This window comes from Scyliorhinus canicula, unplaced genomic scaffold (assembly GCF_902713615.1).
Source record: "Scyliorhinus canicula unplaced genomic scaffold, sScyCan1.1, whole genome shotgun sequence".
Lineage (NCBI taxonomy): Eukaryota > Metazoa > Chordata > Chondrichthyes > Carcharhiniformes > Scyliorhinidae > Scyliorhinus > Scyliorhinus canicula.
In genome coordinates, this window is record NW_024055916.1 from 105,421 (window position 1) to 120,651 (window position 15,231).

A 15,231-nucleotide genomic window follows, 5' to 3' on the forward strand; every position below is an offset into this window, starting at 1 on the left:
GTTGAAGTAATGATAATATCCACACAAAGCAGCTAGTAATCAACAAGAGCAAATCGAATCTGGATGTTCCACTCTGTCCCGAAGCGGCACATTCCCAGCTTGACGGAATTCACAATATTCGAGCCATGAGGCTGCTGTGTCTCCAGCAGCAGGAGCCTGACTTTGGTTCGATCCCAATGTGGGAAGTGGAGATGATGAACCTGGGTCCATGGAGATTGTCTGGAATCCTGTCCCTATCCCCCTCCCACCCCACCCCCCCATCCCCTAACCCCAACCCCCAGGCCAGACTCTTATCCTAATTGTAGTAAAGTCTGGATCAACCTGTCAGCTTCGAAAATCACAGTTGCCTCAGGTGAGGGGCAGAGGTAACCGGCTGTGAGGGAATCTCCACCGCAGTCCCCACATCACTGGCACGGTTGCATTCAGCTCAGTTCACTGATCCCTGGATCCAGGTCGTTCTGAGTCAGTCTGTGAAACAGTCCTCCTCCTCTTCCACGTACGTCGAGGGAAACCAACCCGCCTGAAATAAATAATAATCACACTGAGAACCGGGTGGGAAAATTCCACACTCACATTGGAAAGGTGAAACCACCGAGATCCCGCCTTCCCTCCAACGCTGAACCTTCCAACTCCTCTGTTCTCCTCCTGAGGGAGTTGGTTATTGGCAAGAATCTCGCAGCACAGAATGAGGACATTCAGCCCATCGTCACAGAGCGATCCACGTAATCACACATTCACCCCACGCCCCCCACCCACCACACTCTCTTTCCGCACAGCTCTGAAAAATGTTTCCTTTTCCGATTATTTAACAATTCTCTTTTCAAAGTTATTATAAATAAATAAATAAATTAATTAATTTATTATTAAATTATTTAATTAATTAATTATTTATTTAAATCCCTTTGGAAAGTTATTATTGAATCTTTCAGACAGCACCTTCCAGATCACAACAACTCGCTGGGTAAAAAACATTCTCCCCATCTCCCCCTCTGCTTCTTTTACCCATTCTCTTCAATCTGTGTCCCTCTGGTTACCCTCCCTCCTGTCACTGAAACACTTTCTCCTCATTTACTCCATCAAAACTCTTGCTGATTTTGAACACCTCGATTCAATCTCCTCTGAACCTTTTCTGCTCCAAGGAGAACAATCCCAGTTTCTCCAGTCTCTCCACATCACCCTGTATTTATTAGTTATGGGGAAACGCCCAGCGGGACTATTTTATAGAATGCACCCAGTGCACAGGGAGGCCATTCAGCCCATCGAGTCAGTGCCAACCCTCTGAAAAAGCACTCTACCCAGGTCAACATCCCTACCAACCCCACTCTATCACAGTAACCCAGCCTAACCTGCACGTTCCTGGATACTAAGGGGGAATTTATCACGGCCAATCCACCTAACCTGCTCATCTTTGGACTGTGGGAGGAAACCGGAGCACCCGGAGGAAACCCACGCAGACACGGGGAGGATGTGCAGACTCCGCACAGACACTGACCCAGCGGGGAATCGAACCTGGGACCCTGGAGCTGTGAAGCAACTGTGCTAACCACTGTGCTACTGGGCTCCCTTGATAGAGTTCTATTAAGGTGCTGGCGCAGGCAATGATGGGCTGAGTGGGCTTCACTTGATCATTGTACCCCCCCCCACTGGGTTATGACTCACCCTCCCATTCACAGCTCCCCGCCACCAGCCATTCGGACCGTTTTTGTTGAAAATCTTCACCATGTCTCCCTCCTGAAGTGAAAGTTCCCTCATGTCTCTCGCCGAGAAAGCGTACTGAGCCACTGCCACGCCCACAACTTTGGGATTTAAAGCTGCAAAATACAAAGAATAGATTACATTTCGATAGCAACGTTCATCACAAACTGCAAGGTGATAAAAACAAGGCCCAGGTCACAGCAGGAGGAAGAACACAGCCGCTCTTCACGTTGTGGGGTCAGATCCATTCAGCATCTGAGAGGGAGGACAGGATAATATCTAACTCCCCAGAGCACTCCCTCAGTACTGACCCTCTGACAGTGCGGCACTCCCTCAGTACTGACCCTCTGTCAGTGCAGCACTCCCTCAGTACTGACCCTCTGACAGTGCAGCACTCCCTCAGGACTGACCCTCTGACAGTGCGGCACTCCCTCAGTACTGACCCTCTGACAGTGCAGCACTCCCTCAGTACTGACCCTCTGTCAGTGCAGCACTCCCTCAGTACTGACCCTCTGACAGTGCGGCACTCCCTCAGTACTGACCCTCTGACAGTGCAGCACTCCCTCAGTACTGACCCTCTGACAGTGCGGCACTCCCTCAGTACTGACCCTCTGACAGTGCGGCACTCCCTCAGTACTGACCCTCTGACAGTGCAGCACTCCCTCAGTACTGACCCTCGGACAGTGCAGCACTCCCTCAGTACTGACCCTCTGACAGTGCAGCACTCCCTCAGTACTGACCCTCTGACAGTGCAGCACTCCCTCAGTACTGACCCTCTGACAGTGCTGCACTCCCTCAGTACTGACCGTCTGACAGTACGGCACTCCCTCAGTACTGACCCTCTGACAGTGCGGTACTCCCTCAGTACTGACCCTCTGACAGTGCAGCACACCCTCAGTACTGACCCTCTGACAGTGCAGCACTCCCTCAGTACTGACCCTCTGACAGTGCAGCACTCCCTCAGTACTGACCCTCTGACAGTGCGGCACTCCCTCAGTACTGACCCTCTGACAGTGCGGCACTCCCTCAGCACTGACCCTCTGACAGTGCGGCACTCCCTCAGCACTGACCCTCTGACAATGCAGCACTCCCTCAGTACTGACCCTCTGACAGTGCGGCGCTCCCTCGGTACTGACCCTCTGACAGTGCAGCTCTCCCTCAGTACTGACCCTCTGACAGTGCAGCACTCCCTCAGTACTGACCCCCTGACAGTGCAGCACTGACTCAGTACTGACCCTCTGACAGTGCAGCACTCCCTCAGTACTGACCCTCGGACAGTGCAGCACTCCCTCAGTACTGACCCTCTGACTGTGCAGCGCTCCCTCAGTACTGACCCTCTGACAGTGCGGCACTCCCTCAGTACTGACCCTCTGACAGTGCAGCACTCCCTCAGTACTGACCCTCTGACATTGCAGCACTCCCTCAGTACTGACCCTCTGACAGTGCGGCACTCCCTCAGTACTGACCCTCTGACAGTGCGGCACTCCCTCAGTACTGACCCTCTGACAGTGCAGCACACCCTCAGTACTGACCCTCTGACAGTGCAGCACTCCCTCAGTACTGACCCTCAGACAGTGCGGCACTCCCTCAGTACTGACCCTCTGACAGTGCGGCACTCCCTCAGTACTGACCCTCTGACAGTGCAGCGCTCGCTCAGTACTGACCCTCTGACAGTGCAGCACTCCCTCAGTACTGACCCTCGGACAGTGCGGCACTTCCTCAGTACTGACCCTCTGACAGTGCGGCACTCCCTCAGTACTGACCCTCTGACAGTGCAGCACTGCCTCGGTACTGACCCTCTGACAGTGCAGCTCTCCCTCAGTACTGACCCTCTGACAGTGCGGCACTCCCTCAGTACTGACCCTCTGACAGTGCGGCACTCCCTCAGTACTGACCCTCTGACAGTGCTGCACTCCCTCAGTACTGACCGTCTGACAGTGCGGCACTCCCTCAGTACTGACCCTCTGACAGTACGGTACTCCCTCAGTACTGACCCTCTGACAGTGCAGCACTCCCTCAGTACTGACCCTCTGACAGTGCAGCACTCCCTCAGTACTGAGCCTCTGACAGTGCAGCACTCCCTCAGTACTGACCCTCTGACAGTGCGGCACTCCCTCAGTACTGACCCTCTGACAGTGCGGCACTCCCTCAGTACTGACCCTCTGACAGTGCAGCACTCCCTCAGTACTGACCATCTGACAGTGCGGCACTCCCTCAGTACTGACCCTCTGACAGTGCAGCACTCCCTCAGTACTGACCCTCTGACAGTGCAGCACTCCCTCAGTACTGACCCTCTGACAGTGCGGCATTCCCTCCCCCTCAGTACTGACCCTCTGACAGTGCGGCATTCCCTCCCCCTCAGTACTGACCCTCTGACAGTGCGGAGCTCCCTCAGTACTGACCCTCTGACAGTGCAGCACTCCCTCAGTACTGACCCTCTGACAGTGCAGCACTCCCTCAGTACTGACCCTCTGACAGTGCGGCACTCCCTCAGTACTGACCCTCTGACAGTGCAGCACTCCCTCAGTACTGACCCTCTGACAGTGCAGCACTCCCTCAGTACTGACCCTCTGACAGTGCGGCATTCCCTCCCCCTCAGTACTGACCGGCCAAACCAACCTCACCCAACAGAGACTGTGACCTCATCGCTGGCTCCATATTGGATTGGGAGTCAGTGACATCCATTGGGCTGATATGATCAAGGAGACAGTGGAGCCCATTGGCTGGAAGCTCACCCATTGGATAATATTCCCGATCCGGAGTTTCCCTTCTTCCTTCATATCAGCCAGACAATGGGCGGCAGAATAATCCACAATCGAACAAAGCTTCCTGACCAGTTTGGGCTGTGTCTTCTCTGCCCGGGCAGGTCAGGCAGAAGACGGTCTAACTGGGATGGAGCTGGGGGGTGAATGGAAAAGGTGGGAACACGGGGCGCACAGCTGGGCGAGATCAGTACATCAGAGCAGCGGCTAGCTCTCTCTCTCCCCCCCTCTACAAACTGAAGCAAGACACACCACCCAAGGAATGGGTAAGGCCCCGAGGCCTTTGACAGAGAGGACATGACGGGTGAACATTTCATCTGTATCCTGCGGGGCCTACACCGCATGGAGAGTTAGCTCAGATCAGCCAACAAACCTGAGGTCACCTTTGGGGGTTTTATAGCCGTGAGTGAGGGAACCCGAGGAGTTTCATTCACTGAGCTCCACGGGGATGTAATCTGTTTTGTTATCAGCCAGGTAAGAACAGTTCCCATCAGTTGTGCCATATTTAGAATTGCTGGATACAATAAACACTCTGATCATTGAAATGTAAAAGCTGTGTTGATTCCATTATTAATCATCCTCAGCGGGGCGGGGGGGGGGGGGGGGGTCTCCCCTTCGAGCTCAGGCCAGACGCTGAACAACCTCCCCACCATCGCAAACACCCAGCCCATTAATCCCATCGCCCAACACGAATCAAGCACAGGATCTTGGTGGATCCTAGAGTTCGAACTGATAACATCGTGAAAGTGTGTCTGTAAATAAACCGGTTAAATCATTTAACCGGCACAATTCATTCTCTACACTGACTGTGTGCCTGTTAATCCTTCCTTTAGGAAGTCCCGAAAATGGGAATGCTGTTTTGTATCTCTGGATCGTCAGAGGAAGAACAATCCCCACCCCCTTTTGTACAGCACCAACTGCCGGAGATTGTTAACTGGTTAAAGGAGTAACATGTTCCTGAATAGCTGTGAAGAGAAGGTGAGTAGGGAGCAGAATCGGACTGGAACAGGGCAGATGGTTGGAGATAGTCGGGAGTCTGGCGAGGGAGTTGGGGGTTCAGAGGGGCGTTTGGAGGGTGTCAGGGGGAGTTGAAGGCTGGGGGTGGGGTCGGGGGATTCAGGGGGGAGTCGAGTGGGCACATCTTTGGACTTGTGCGAGGAAACCGGAGCACCCGGAGGAAACCCACGCAGACACGGGGAGAACGTGCAGACTCCGCACAGACAGTGACCCAGCGGGGAATCGAACCTGGGACCCTGGGGCTGTGAAGCAACAGTGCTAACCACTGTGCCATGTTTCATTCTGTCTCTCAGATCCTGGATAACTATCCTGGTAAATAAGTTGAAACATCCAAAGTCTCCCAGTCCATCCTGGAGTTTTGGGGAGCAGGGAATTGCCCATCGGAAATTCAAACCTCCGGAGTAATCCCCATGGAGTCGGTGCATTGGGAATTCTGAAGGATCCTGTAGCACACACTGTGGGGTCGGCCCAGTCTCTGACTCTCGGAGACCAGGTCCTGGGTCATTGTTCCCATTGGCTGAGGGATTGATCAGCAGAGGGCACAGGTTTAAGGAGATTGGTGGATAATTGACACAAAGACAATCTTCCCCGTGTGAAACGTGGTTAGGATTTGGAAAGCACTGCCTGATGGGACAGTGAGTGCAGGTTCAATAGAAACATCAAAGAAAATTGGCAAATCCTTGAAGGGGAACAGAATTCAGGGAGATGGGGAAAGAGGGAAGGAGTTGGACTAACTGGAATGTTCTTCAAACGAGCTGGCACAGATTGGATGGGCAGAATCGCCTCCTCCTGTGTTGAACTGTATTAAGTCTCGGAGCTGGGAGTGTGGTGAGTCCCAATAGATCAGAATGAAGGGGAACCGGATGAATGTCTTTCACTGCGACTCTGAGATTGAACCCACTTCAAAAGACCAAGAATGATTCACTGATAAAATAACAAGAGGTAGATTCTGTGGGCTACACTGTCCTCTAGTGTTCTGTCGAAGAATGGATACAAACATCGAGCTTCCCTTCCACAGAGAGAGTGTTTCACCAGCCTGAGAATCAGTCGAGGAGCCAAGGGCGGATCTTCCTGCTCTACATCTGGTTCTCAGTATCTGACTGAATAACCCCAGAAATACAAACACTCACGAATAATGGTCCATTTAATTATTAGTGTCTGTGTAACGGGGTCTGTGTAACGGGGTCTGTGTGGCGGGGTCTGTGTAACGGGGTCTGTGTAACGGGGTCTGGGTAACACGGTCTGTGTGACGGGGTCTGTGTGACGGGGTCTGTGTGACGGGGTCTGTGTGACGGGGTCTGTGTGACGGGGTCTGTGTGACGGGGTCTGTGTGACGGGGTCTGTGTGACGGGGTCTGTGTGACGGGGTCTGGGTAACACGGTCTGTGTGACGGGGTCTGCGTAACGGGGTCTGGGTAACACGGTCTGTGTGACGGGGTCTGTGTGACGGGGTCTGTGTGATGGGGTCTGTGTAACGGGGTCTGGATAACACGGTCTGTGTGACGGGGTCTGCGTAACGGGGTCTGGGTAACACGGTCTGTGTGACGGGGTCTGCGTAACGGGGTCTGGGTAACGGGGTCTGTGTGACGGGGTCTGGGTAACACGGTCTGTGTGACGGGGTCTGCGTAACGGGGTCTGGGTAACACGGTCTGCGTGACGGGGTCTGCGTGACGGGGTCTGCGTGACGGGGTCTGCGTGACGGGGTCTGCGTGACGGGGTCTGCGTGACGGGGTCTGCGTGACGGGGTCTGCGTGACGGGGTCTGCGTGACGGGGTCTGCGTGACGGGGTCTGTGTGACGGGGTCTGTGTGACGGGGTCTGTGTGACGGGGTCTGTGTGACGGGGTCTGTGTGACGGGGTCTGTGTGACGGGGTCTGTGTGACGGGGTCTGTGTGACGGGGTCTGTGTGACGGGGTCTGTGTAACGGGGTCTGGGTAACACGGTCTGTGTGACGGGGTCTGCGTGACGGGGTCTGCGTAACGGGGTCTGTGTGACGGGGTCTGCGTAACGGGGTCTGGGTAACACGGTCTGTGTGACGGGGTCTGCGTAACGGGGTCTGGGTAACACGGTCTGTGTGACGGGGTCTGTGTGACGGGGCCTGTGTAACGGGGTCTGTGTGACGGGGTCTGTGTGACGGGGTCTGCGTGACGGGGTCTGCGTGACGGGGTCTGCGTGACGGGGTCTGCGTGACGGGGTCTGCGTGACGGGGTCTGCGTGACGGGGTCTGCGTGACGGGGTCTGCGTAACGGGGTCTGCGTAACGGGGTCTGCGTGACACGGTCTGAGTGACAGGGTCTGTGTAACACGGTCTGTGTGACGGGGTCTGTGTGACGGGGTCTGTGTGACGGAGTCTGTGTAACGGGGTCTGTGTGACGGGGTCTGTGTGACGGGGTCTGTGTGACGGGGTCTGTGTAACACGGTCTGTGTGACGGGGTCTGTGTGACGGGGTCTGTGTGACGGGGTCTGTGTGACGGGGTCTGTGTGACGGGGTCTGTGTGACGGGGTCTGTGTGACGGGGTCTGTGTGACGGGGTCTGTGTGACGGGGTCTGTGTGACGGGGTCTGTGTGACGGGGTCTGTGTGACGGGGTCTGTGTGACGGGGTCTGTGTGACGGGGTCTGTGTGACGGGGTCTGTGTGACGGGGTCTGTGTGACGGGGTCTGTGTGACGGGGTCTGTGTGACGGGGTCTGTGTAACGGGGTCTGTGTAACGGGGTCTGTGTAACGGGGTCTGTGCAACAAGGTCTGTGTAACAGGGTCTGTGTAAGGGGTCTGTGTAATGGGGTCTGGGTAATGAGGTCTGTGTAATGGGGTCTGTGTAACACAGTCTATGTAACGGGGTCTGTGTAACGGGGTCTGTGTAACGGGTCTGTGTAACGGGTCTGTGTAACGGGGTCTGTGTAACGGGGTCTGTGTAACGGGGTCTGTGTAACGGGGTCTGTGTAACGGGGTCTGTGTAACGGGGTCTGTGTAACGGGGTCTGTGTAACACGGTCTGCGTAACAGGGTCTGCGTAACAGGGTCTGCGTAACACGGTCTGCGTGACGGGGTCTGCGTGACGGGGTCTGCGTGACGGGGTCTGCGTAACGGGGTCTGTGTAACGGGGTCTGGATAACACGGTCTGTGTGACGGGGTCTGCGTGACGGGGTCTGGGTAACACGGTCTGTGTGACGGGGTCTGTGTGACGGGGTCTGTGTGACGGGGTCTGTGTGACGGGGTCTGTGTGACGGGGTCTGGATAACACGGTCTGTGTGACGGGGTCTGCGTGACGGGGTCTGGGTAACACGGTCTGTGTGACGGGGTCTGTGTGACGGGGTCTGTGTGACGGGGTCTGTGTGACGGGGTCTGTGTAACGGGGTCTGCGTAACGGGGTCTGCGTAACGGTTCTGTGTGACGGGGTCTGCGTAACGGGGTCTGCGTGACACGGTCTGAGTGACAGGGTCTGTGTAACACGGTCTGTGTGACGGGGTCTGTGTGACGGGGTCTGTGTGACGGGGTCTGTGTGACGGGGTCTGTGTGACGGGGTCTGTGTGACGGGGTCTGTGTAACACGGTCTGTGTAACACGGTCTGTGTGACGGGGTCTGTGTGACGGGGTCTGTGTGACGGGGTCTGTGTGACGGGGTCTGTGTGACGGGGTCTGTGTGACGGGGTCTGTGTGACGGGGTCTGTGTGACGGGGTCTGTGTGACGGGGTCTGTGTGACGGGGTCTGTGTAACGGGGTCTGTGTAACGGGGTCTGTGTAACGGGGTCTGTGTAACGGGGTCTGTGCAACAGGGTCTGTGTAACAGGGTCTGTGTAAGGGGCCTGGGTAATGGGGTCTGGGTAATGAGGTCTGGGTAACGGGGTCTGTGTAACACGGTCTGTGTAACGGGGTCTGTGTAACGGGGTCTGTGTAACGGGGTCTGTGTAACGGGGTCTGTGTAACGGGGTCTGTGTAACGGGTCTGCGTAACACGGTCTGCGTAACAGGGTCTGCGTAACAGGGTCTGCGTAACACGGTCTGCGTAACGGGGTCTGCGTAACACGGTCTGCGTAACACGGTCTGCGTAGCGGGGTCTGTGTAGCGGGGTCTGTGTAGCGGGGTCTGTGTAGCGGGGTCTGTGTAGCGGGGTCTGTGTGACGGGGTCTGTGTGACGGGGTCTGTGTGACGGGGTCTGTGTGACGGGGTCTGTGTGACGGGGTCTGTGTGACGGGGTCTGTGTGACGGGGTCTGTGTGACGGGGTCTGTGTGACGGGGTCTGTGTGACGGGGTCTGTGTGACGGGGTCTGTGTGACGGGGTCTGTGTGACGGGGTCTGTGTGACGGGGTCTGTGTGACGGGGTCTGTGTAACACGGTCTTTGTAACGGGGTCTGTGTAACGGGGTCTGTGTAACGGGGTCTGTGTAACGGGGTCTGTGTAACGGGGTCTGTGTAACGGGGTCTGTGTAACACGGTCTGTGTAACAGGGTCTGTGTAACAGGGTCTGTGTAACAGGGTCTGTGTAACACAGTCTGTGTAACGCAGTCTGTGTAACAGGGTCTGTGTAACGGGGTCTGTGTAACGGGGTCTGTGTAACGGGGTCTGTGTAACGGGGTCTGTGTAATGGGGTCTGTGTAACGGGGTCTGTGTAACGGGGTCTGTGTAACGGGGTCTGTGTAACACAGTCTGTGTAACAGGGTCTGTGTAACAGGGTCTGTGTAACAGGGTCTGTGTAACAGGGTCTGTGTAACACGGTCTGTGTAACAGGGTCTGTGTAATATAGTCTGTGTAACGGGGTCTGTGTAACGGGGTCTGTGTAACACAGTCTGTGTAACAGGGTCTGTGTAACGGGGTCTGTGTAATGGGGTCTGTGTAATGGGGTCTGTGTAACGGGGTCTGTGTAACGGGGTCTGTGTAACGGGGTCTGTGTAACGGGGTCTGTGTAACGGGGTCTGTGTAACAGGGTCTGTGGAACAGGGTCTGTGTAACAGGGTCTGTACAATACACAGTCTGGAGTGTGTTGTGTGGAAGGAGCACATTCTCAGCTGAGCTGGTACAGAGTCTGCACTGTGACCGATGGAGCCTGGACCTCAGATTGGTTGGGCTGAAGTCAGTGGGATATTTCCCGTTCCCACAGCTGGTTTGGTGTCTCGCTGACAAACAGCAACATCAATCTGAGAAAGCAAAGATTAACAAAGGAGAAGATTGAGCGAGCGAGCTGTACCTGACCAGAATGGTGCAGAGGAAGGAGGTAGGAAGCTGAAACTGGCAGCAGTTAGAAATGAAAAACCACAGAAGACAGAATCAGCTGAGACAGGAATGAAAGAGAAGAAATTAATTATAAACACACAAGATAAATGTCTCAAGTGAAAACAGTCTCAGTTCCCAGCAAACATTTCGATAAAGTCAGACGGACCACGACGGAATCAGTTCGAACACAACCTGTTAATAACATTGGCCGCAATCCAATGGCCGCACCGCGCCCCACAAATCTCGTGAGAGGCTTCTCCTGAGGTTTACGGGATCCCGCGAGGCATCACAATCCAGATCCAGCCGCAAGGGACGGGCTGTTTAGGTCTATAATTGAATCCCTTGGCCTCGGAGACCCTCGTCCAGCGCCATTTAACATCGCTCACCTCAGATAGGGACCAGGCGGAATAGTGGCGGGGGTCTGTGCGACGGGAGGAATGAGGGGTCCCCCCAGGTGATCGGGGGGGGGGTCCTCCCAGGTGATCGGGGGGGGGTGGTCCTCCCAGGTGATCGGGGGGGGGGGGGGTGGTGGTCCTCCCAGGTGATCAGGGGGGGGGGGTGGGGAGTCCTCCCAGGTGATCAGGGGGGGGGGGGGGGGGGGGGGAGTCCTCCCAGGTGATGGGGTGGGGGGAGTCCTCCCAGGTGATGGGGTGGGGGGTGGTCCTCCCAGGTGATCGGGGGGGGGGGGGGTGGAGGTTCCTCCCAGGTGATCCGGGGGGATCCTCCGAGGTGATCGGGGGGGGGTGGTCCTCCCAGGTGATCGGGGGGGGTCCTCCCAGGTGATCGGGGGGTGGTCCTCCCAGGTGATCGGGGGGGGGGGGGTCCTCCCAGGTGATCGGGGGGGGGAGGTCCTCCCAGGTGATCGGGGGGGGTGCTCCCAGTGAATGGGGGTCCCTGAGTGGTTGGCCTCTGGCAGGGTCGCCCTGGCACTGCCAGGCTGGCATTTTGCCTGCTCTGGGGATGCCTTGCCTGTGGTGGGGGGGGGGGAGTTTGAGGACCCCCAGCAGGTGTGTTGGGGGGGTCCGGGCTCTGGGGAAGTGGAGTGAAGTGTGGCCTTGGAGGGTGTTTCCTGTTGAGACCCGAGAGAGTAACAGAGTGCCGTTCGATAGCGGGGTCCTCTCCACTGCTCCAAGCACCAGGAAACACCCGTTAAACCTGCCCGAAAGAGGACTCTCTTCTTCATTCTTTAATAGCTCCTGTTGTTTCCTGGATTACAGCTGATTGGTAATTTGTTCATTGCTACACTGATATCTGTCTCCCTGCCTCACCATCGTCCCCTGTGCACAATAACATCTGGCCCAACAACCCTTTGAATTTTAAATTCTCATTATTCAAATTCCTCCCCGGCTTCACCTCCTCCCTCATCGCTGCAACCACCTCTCACTCTCCAATCCTCTGAGAAACACTCCAGTTCCTGCCAGTTACATGTTCCTGATATTAATCACTCTGCTATTAATGACTACACCTTGGCTGAAGATGCAGTCGGTAAGAGTGGAGATAGGAACAGATATGGGAACCGGAGCAGGTGAAATAACTGAGGGGGGGGGGACTAGAGAATACGGCCAGTAAGACTGAGTGGAAGAGCAGACAGGGAGATGTTGCTGAACACAGTGGGACTGGTGGTCTGAAGTGCATTTGTTTCAATATGAGAAGTATAACAGGTAAGGCAGATGAACTTAAATTTTCGATTAGTACTTGGAACTGTGATGTTGTTGCTATTACAGAGACCTGGTTGAGGGAAGGACAGGATTGGCAGCTAAACATTCCAGGATTTAGATGTTTCAGGCGGGAGAGAGGGGGATGTAAAAGGGGTGGAGGAGTTGCGCTACTGGTTAGGGAGAATATCACAGCTGTACTGCGGGAGGACCCCTCAGAGGGCAGCGAGGCTATATAGGTAGAGATCAGGAACAGGAAGGGTGCAGTCATAATGTTGGGGGTTTACTACAGGCCTCCCAACAGCCAGCGGGAGATAGAGGAGCAAATAGGTAGACAGATTTTGGAAAGGAGTAAAAGCAACAGGGTTGTTGTGCTGGGAGACTTCAACTTCCCCAATATTGACTGGGACTCACTTAGTGCTCGGGGCTTAGACGGGGCAGAGTTTGTAAGGACCATCCAGGAGGGGTTCTTGAAGCAGTATGCAGACAGTCCAACTAGGGAAGAGGCTGTACTGGACCTGGTATTGGGGAATGAGCCCGGCCAGGTGGTAGAGGTTTCAGTCGGGGAGCATTTCGGGAACAGTGAGCACAATTCAGTAAGTTTTAAAGTGCTGGTGGACAAGGATAAGAGTGGTCCCAGGGTCAATGTGCTAAATTGGGGGAAGGTTAATGATAGCAATATTAGGTGGGAACTGAAGAATCTAGATTGGGGGCGGATGATTGAGGGGAAATCAACATCTGACATGTGGGAGGCTTTCAAGTGTCAGTTGATAAGAATTCAAGACCGGCATTTTCTGTGAGGAAGAAGGATAAATGTGGCAGGTTTCGGGAACCTTGGATAATGAGAGATATTTTAGGCCTCGTCAAAATGAAAAAGAAGGCATTTGTCAGGGCTAGAAGGTTGGGAACAGACGAAGCCTGTGTGGAATATAAGGAAAGTCGGAAGGAACCTAAGCAAGGAGTCAGGAGGGCTAGAAGGGGTCATGAAAAGTTATTGGTGAACAGGATTAAGGAGAATCCCAAGGCATTTTATACGGATATAAAAGCAAGGGGGTAGCCAGGGAAAGGGTTGGCCCACTCAAGGACAGGGGGAGGAATCTACTTGCAGAGCCAGAGGAAATGGGTGAGGTTGAGACTGTGGAATTCACGAATACAGGAAGTACTTGAGGAGAAAACATTTTCTGCAGGATTCTCAGATCCGGCAGGCGTGTGTTCCTTAGCGACACATACTCACCATCCACGGGATTCTCCATTCCGGCCACATGGCAATGGGATTTCCCATTGTGGCGGCCAACCCACACCGCTGGGAACTCCGTGGGTCTGGGTGTGCTACCAGCAGAATAGAGAGAATCCCGCGACGTATGTTTTCAAGAAGCAGTTAGATATAGCTCTGAGAGTGAAGGGGCTCTGAGAGTGAAGGGGATCTAAGGGTATGGGGGGAAAGCGGGATGAGGCTATTGAGTTGGATGATCAGCCATGATCACAATGAATGGCGGAGCAGGATCGAAGGGCTGAATGGCCTCCTCCTGCTCCTATTTTCTAGGTTTCAATGTTTCCTACTAAATGAGCACTTTGCAACAGTATTCAGCAAAGGACTTGGTGGATGATGGGTCTGGGGAAGGGTGTGTAGATAGTCTGTGTCACATTAGATCAAAAAGGAGGAGGTGTTGGGACGTCTTGAAAAATATTAAGGTAGACAAATCCCCAGGGGCTGATGGGATCTACCCCAGAATACTGCGGGAGGCAAGGGAGGAAATTGCTGGGGCCTTGACAGTAATCTTTGTATCCTCATTGGCTACAGGAAAGTTCCAGAGGCCTGGAGAGTAGCCAATGTTGTTCCATTGTTTAAGAAGGGCAGCAGGGAGAATCCAGGAAATTATAGGCCAGTGACCCTTATGTCAGTGGTACGAAATTATTGGAAAAGATTCTTAGGGACAGGATTTACTCACATTTGGAAACAAATGGACATATTAGTGAGAGGCAACACGGTTTTGTGAAGGGGAGGTCGTGTCTCTAACTTGATTGAGTTTTTTGAAGAAGTGATGAAGATAATTGATGAGGGTAGTGTGGTGGATGTTGTCCACATGGACTTCAGTAAAGCCTTTCACAAGGTTCCTCATGGCAGACTGGTACGGAAAGTAAAGTCACACATGATCAGAGGTAAGCTGGCAAGATCGATGCAGAACTGGCTCAGTCATAGAAGGCAGAGAGTAGCAATGGAAGGGTGCTTTTCTAATTGGAGGGCTGGTGTTTCGCAGGGATCAGTTCTGGGGAATCTGCTGTTCGTAGTATATATAAATGACTTGGAGGAAAATGTAAATGGTCTGATTGGTAAATTTACAGATGACACAAAGGTTGGTGGAATTGCGGATAGCGATGAGGACTGTCAGAGGATACAGCAGGATTTAGATTGTTTGGAGACTTGGGCGGAGAGATGGCTGATGGTGCTTAATCTGGACAAATGTGAGGTAATGCATCTTGGAAGGTCTAATACAGGTAGGGAATATACAGTGAATGATAGAACCCCCAAGAGTATTGACAGTCAGAGGGATCTGGGTGTACAGGTCCACAGGTTACTGAAAGTGGCAACGCAGGTACAGAAGGTAGTCAAGTAGGCATACGGCATGCTTGCCTTCATTGGCCGGGGCATTGAGTATAAAAATTGGCAAGTCATGTTGCAGCTGTATAGAACCTTAGTTAGGCCACATTTGGAATATAGTGTTTAATTCTGGTCACCACACTACCAGAAGGATGTGGAGGCTTTAGAGAGGGTGCAGAAGAGATTTACCAGGATGTTGCCTGGTATGTAGGGCATTCGCTATGAGGAGAGGTTGGATAAACTCAGTTTGTTCTCACTGGAACGACGGAGGTTGAGGGGCGACCTGATCGAAGTCTACAAA

At 54.1% G+C, this 15,231-nt stretch overlaps 1 protein-coding gene across 1 annotated transcript; it reads right to left on the bottom strand.

Annotated features, from left to right (window-relative positions):
• Positions 1–284: 284 nt before the first annotated feature.
• Positions 285–13,584, bottom strand: LOC119961327 (guanine nucleotide exchange factor VAV2-like). Its single transcript, XM_038788720.1, has 4 exons — positions 13,566–13,584; positions 10,651–10,803; positions 1,660–1,811; positions 285–520 (listed from the first exon to the last, which is right to left on the bottom strand). Exons 1-4 carry the CDS (start codon positions 13,582–13,584, stop codon positions 464–466), a joined length of 381 nt encoding a protein of 126 aa, XP_038644648.1. The 3' UTR covers positions 285–463.
• Positions 13,585–15,231: the final 1,647 nt, after the last annotated feature.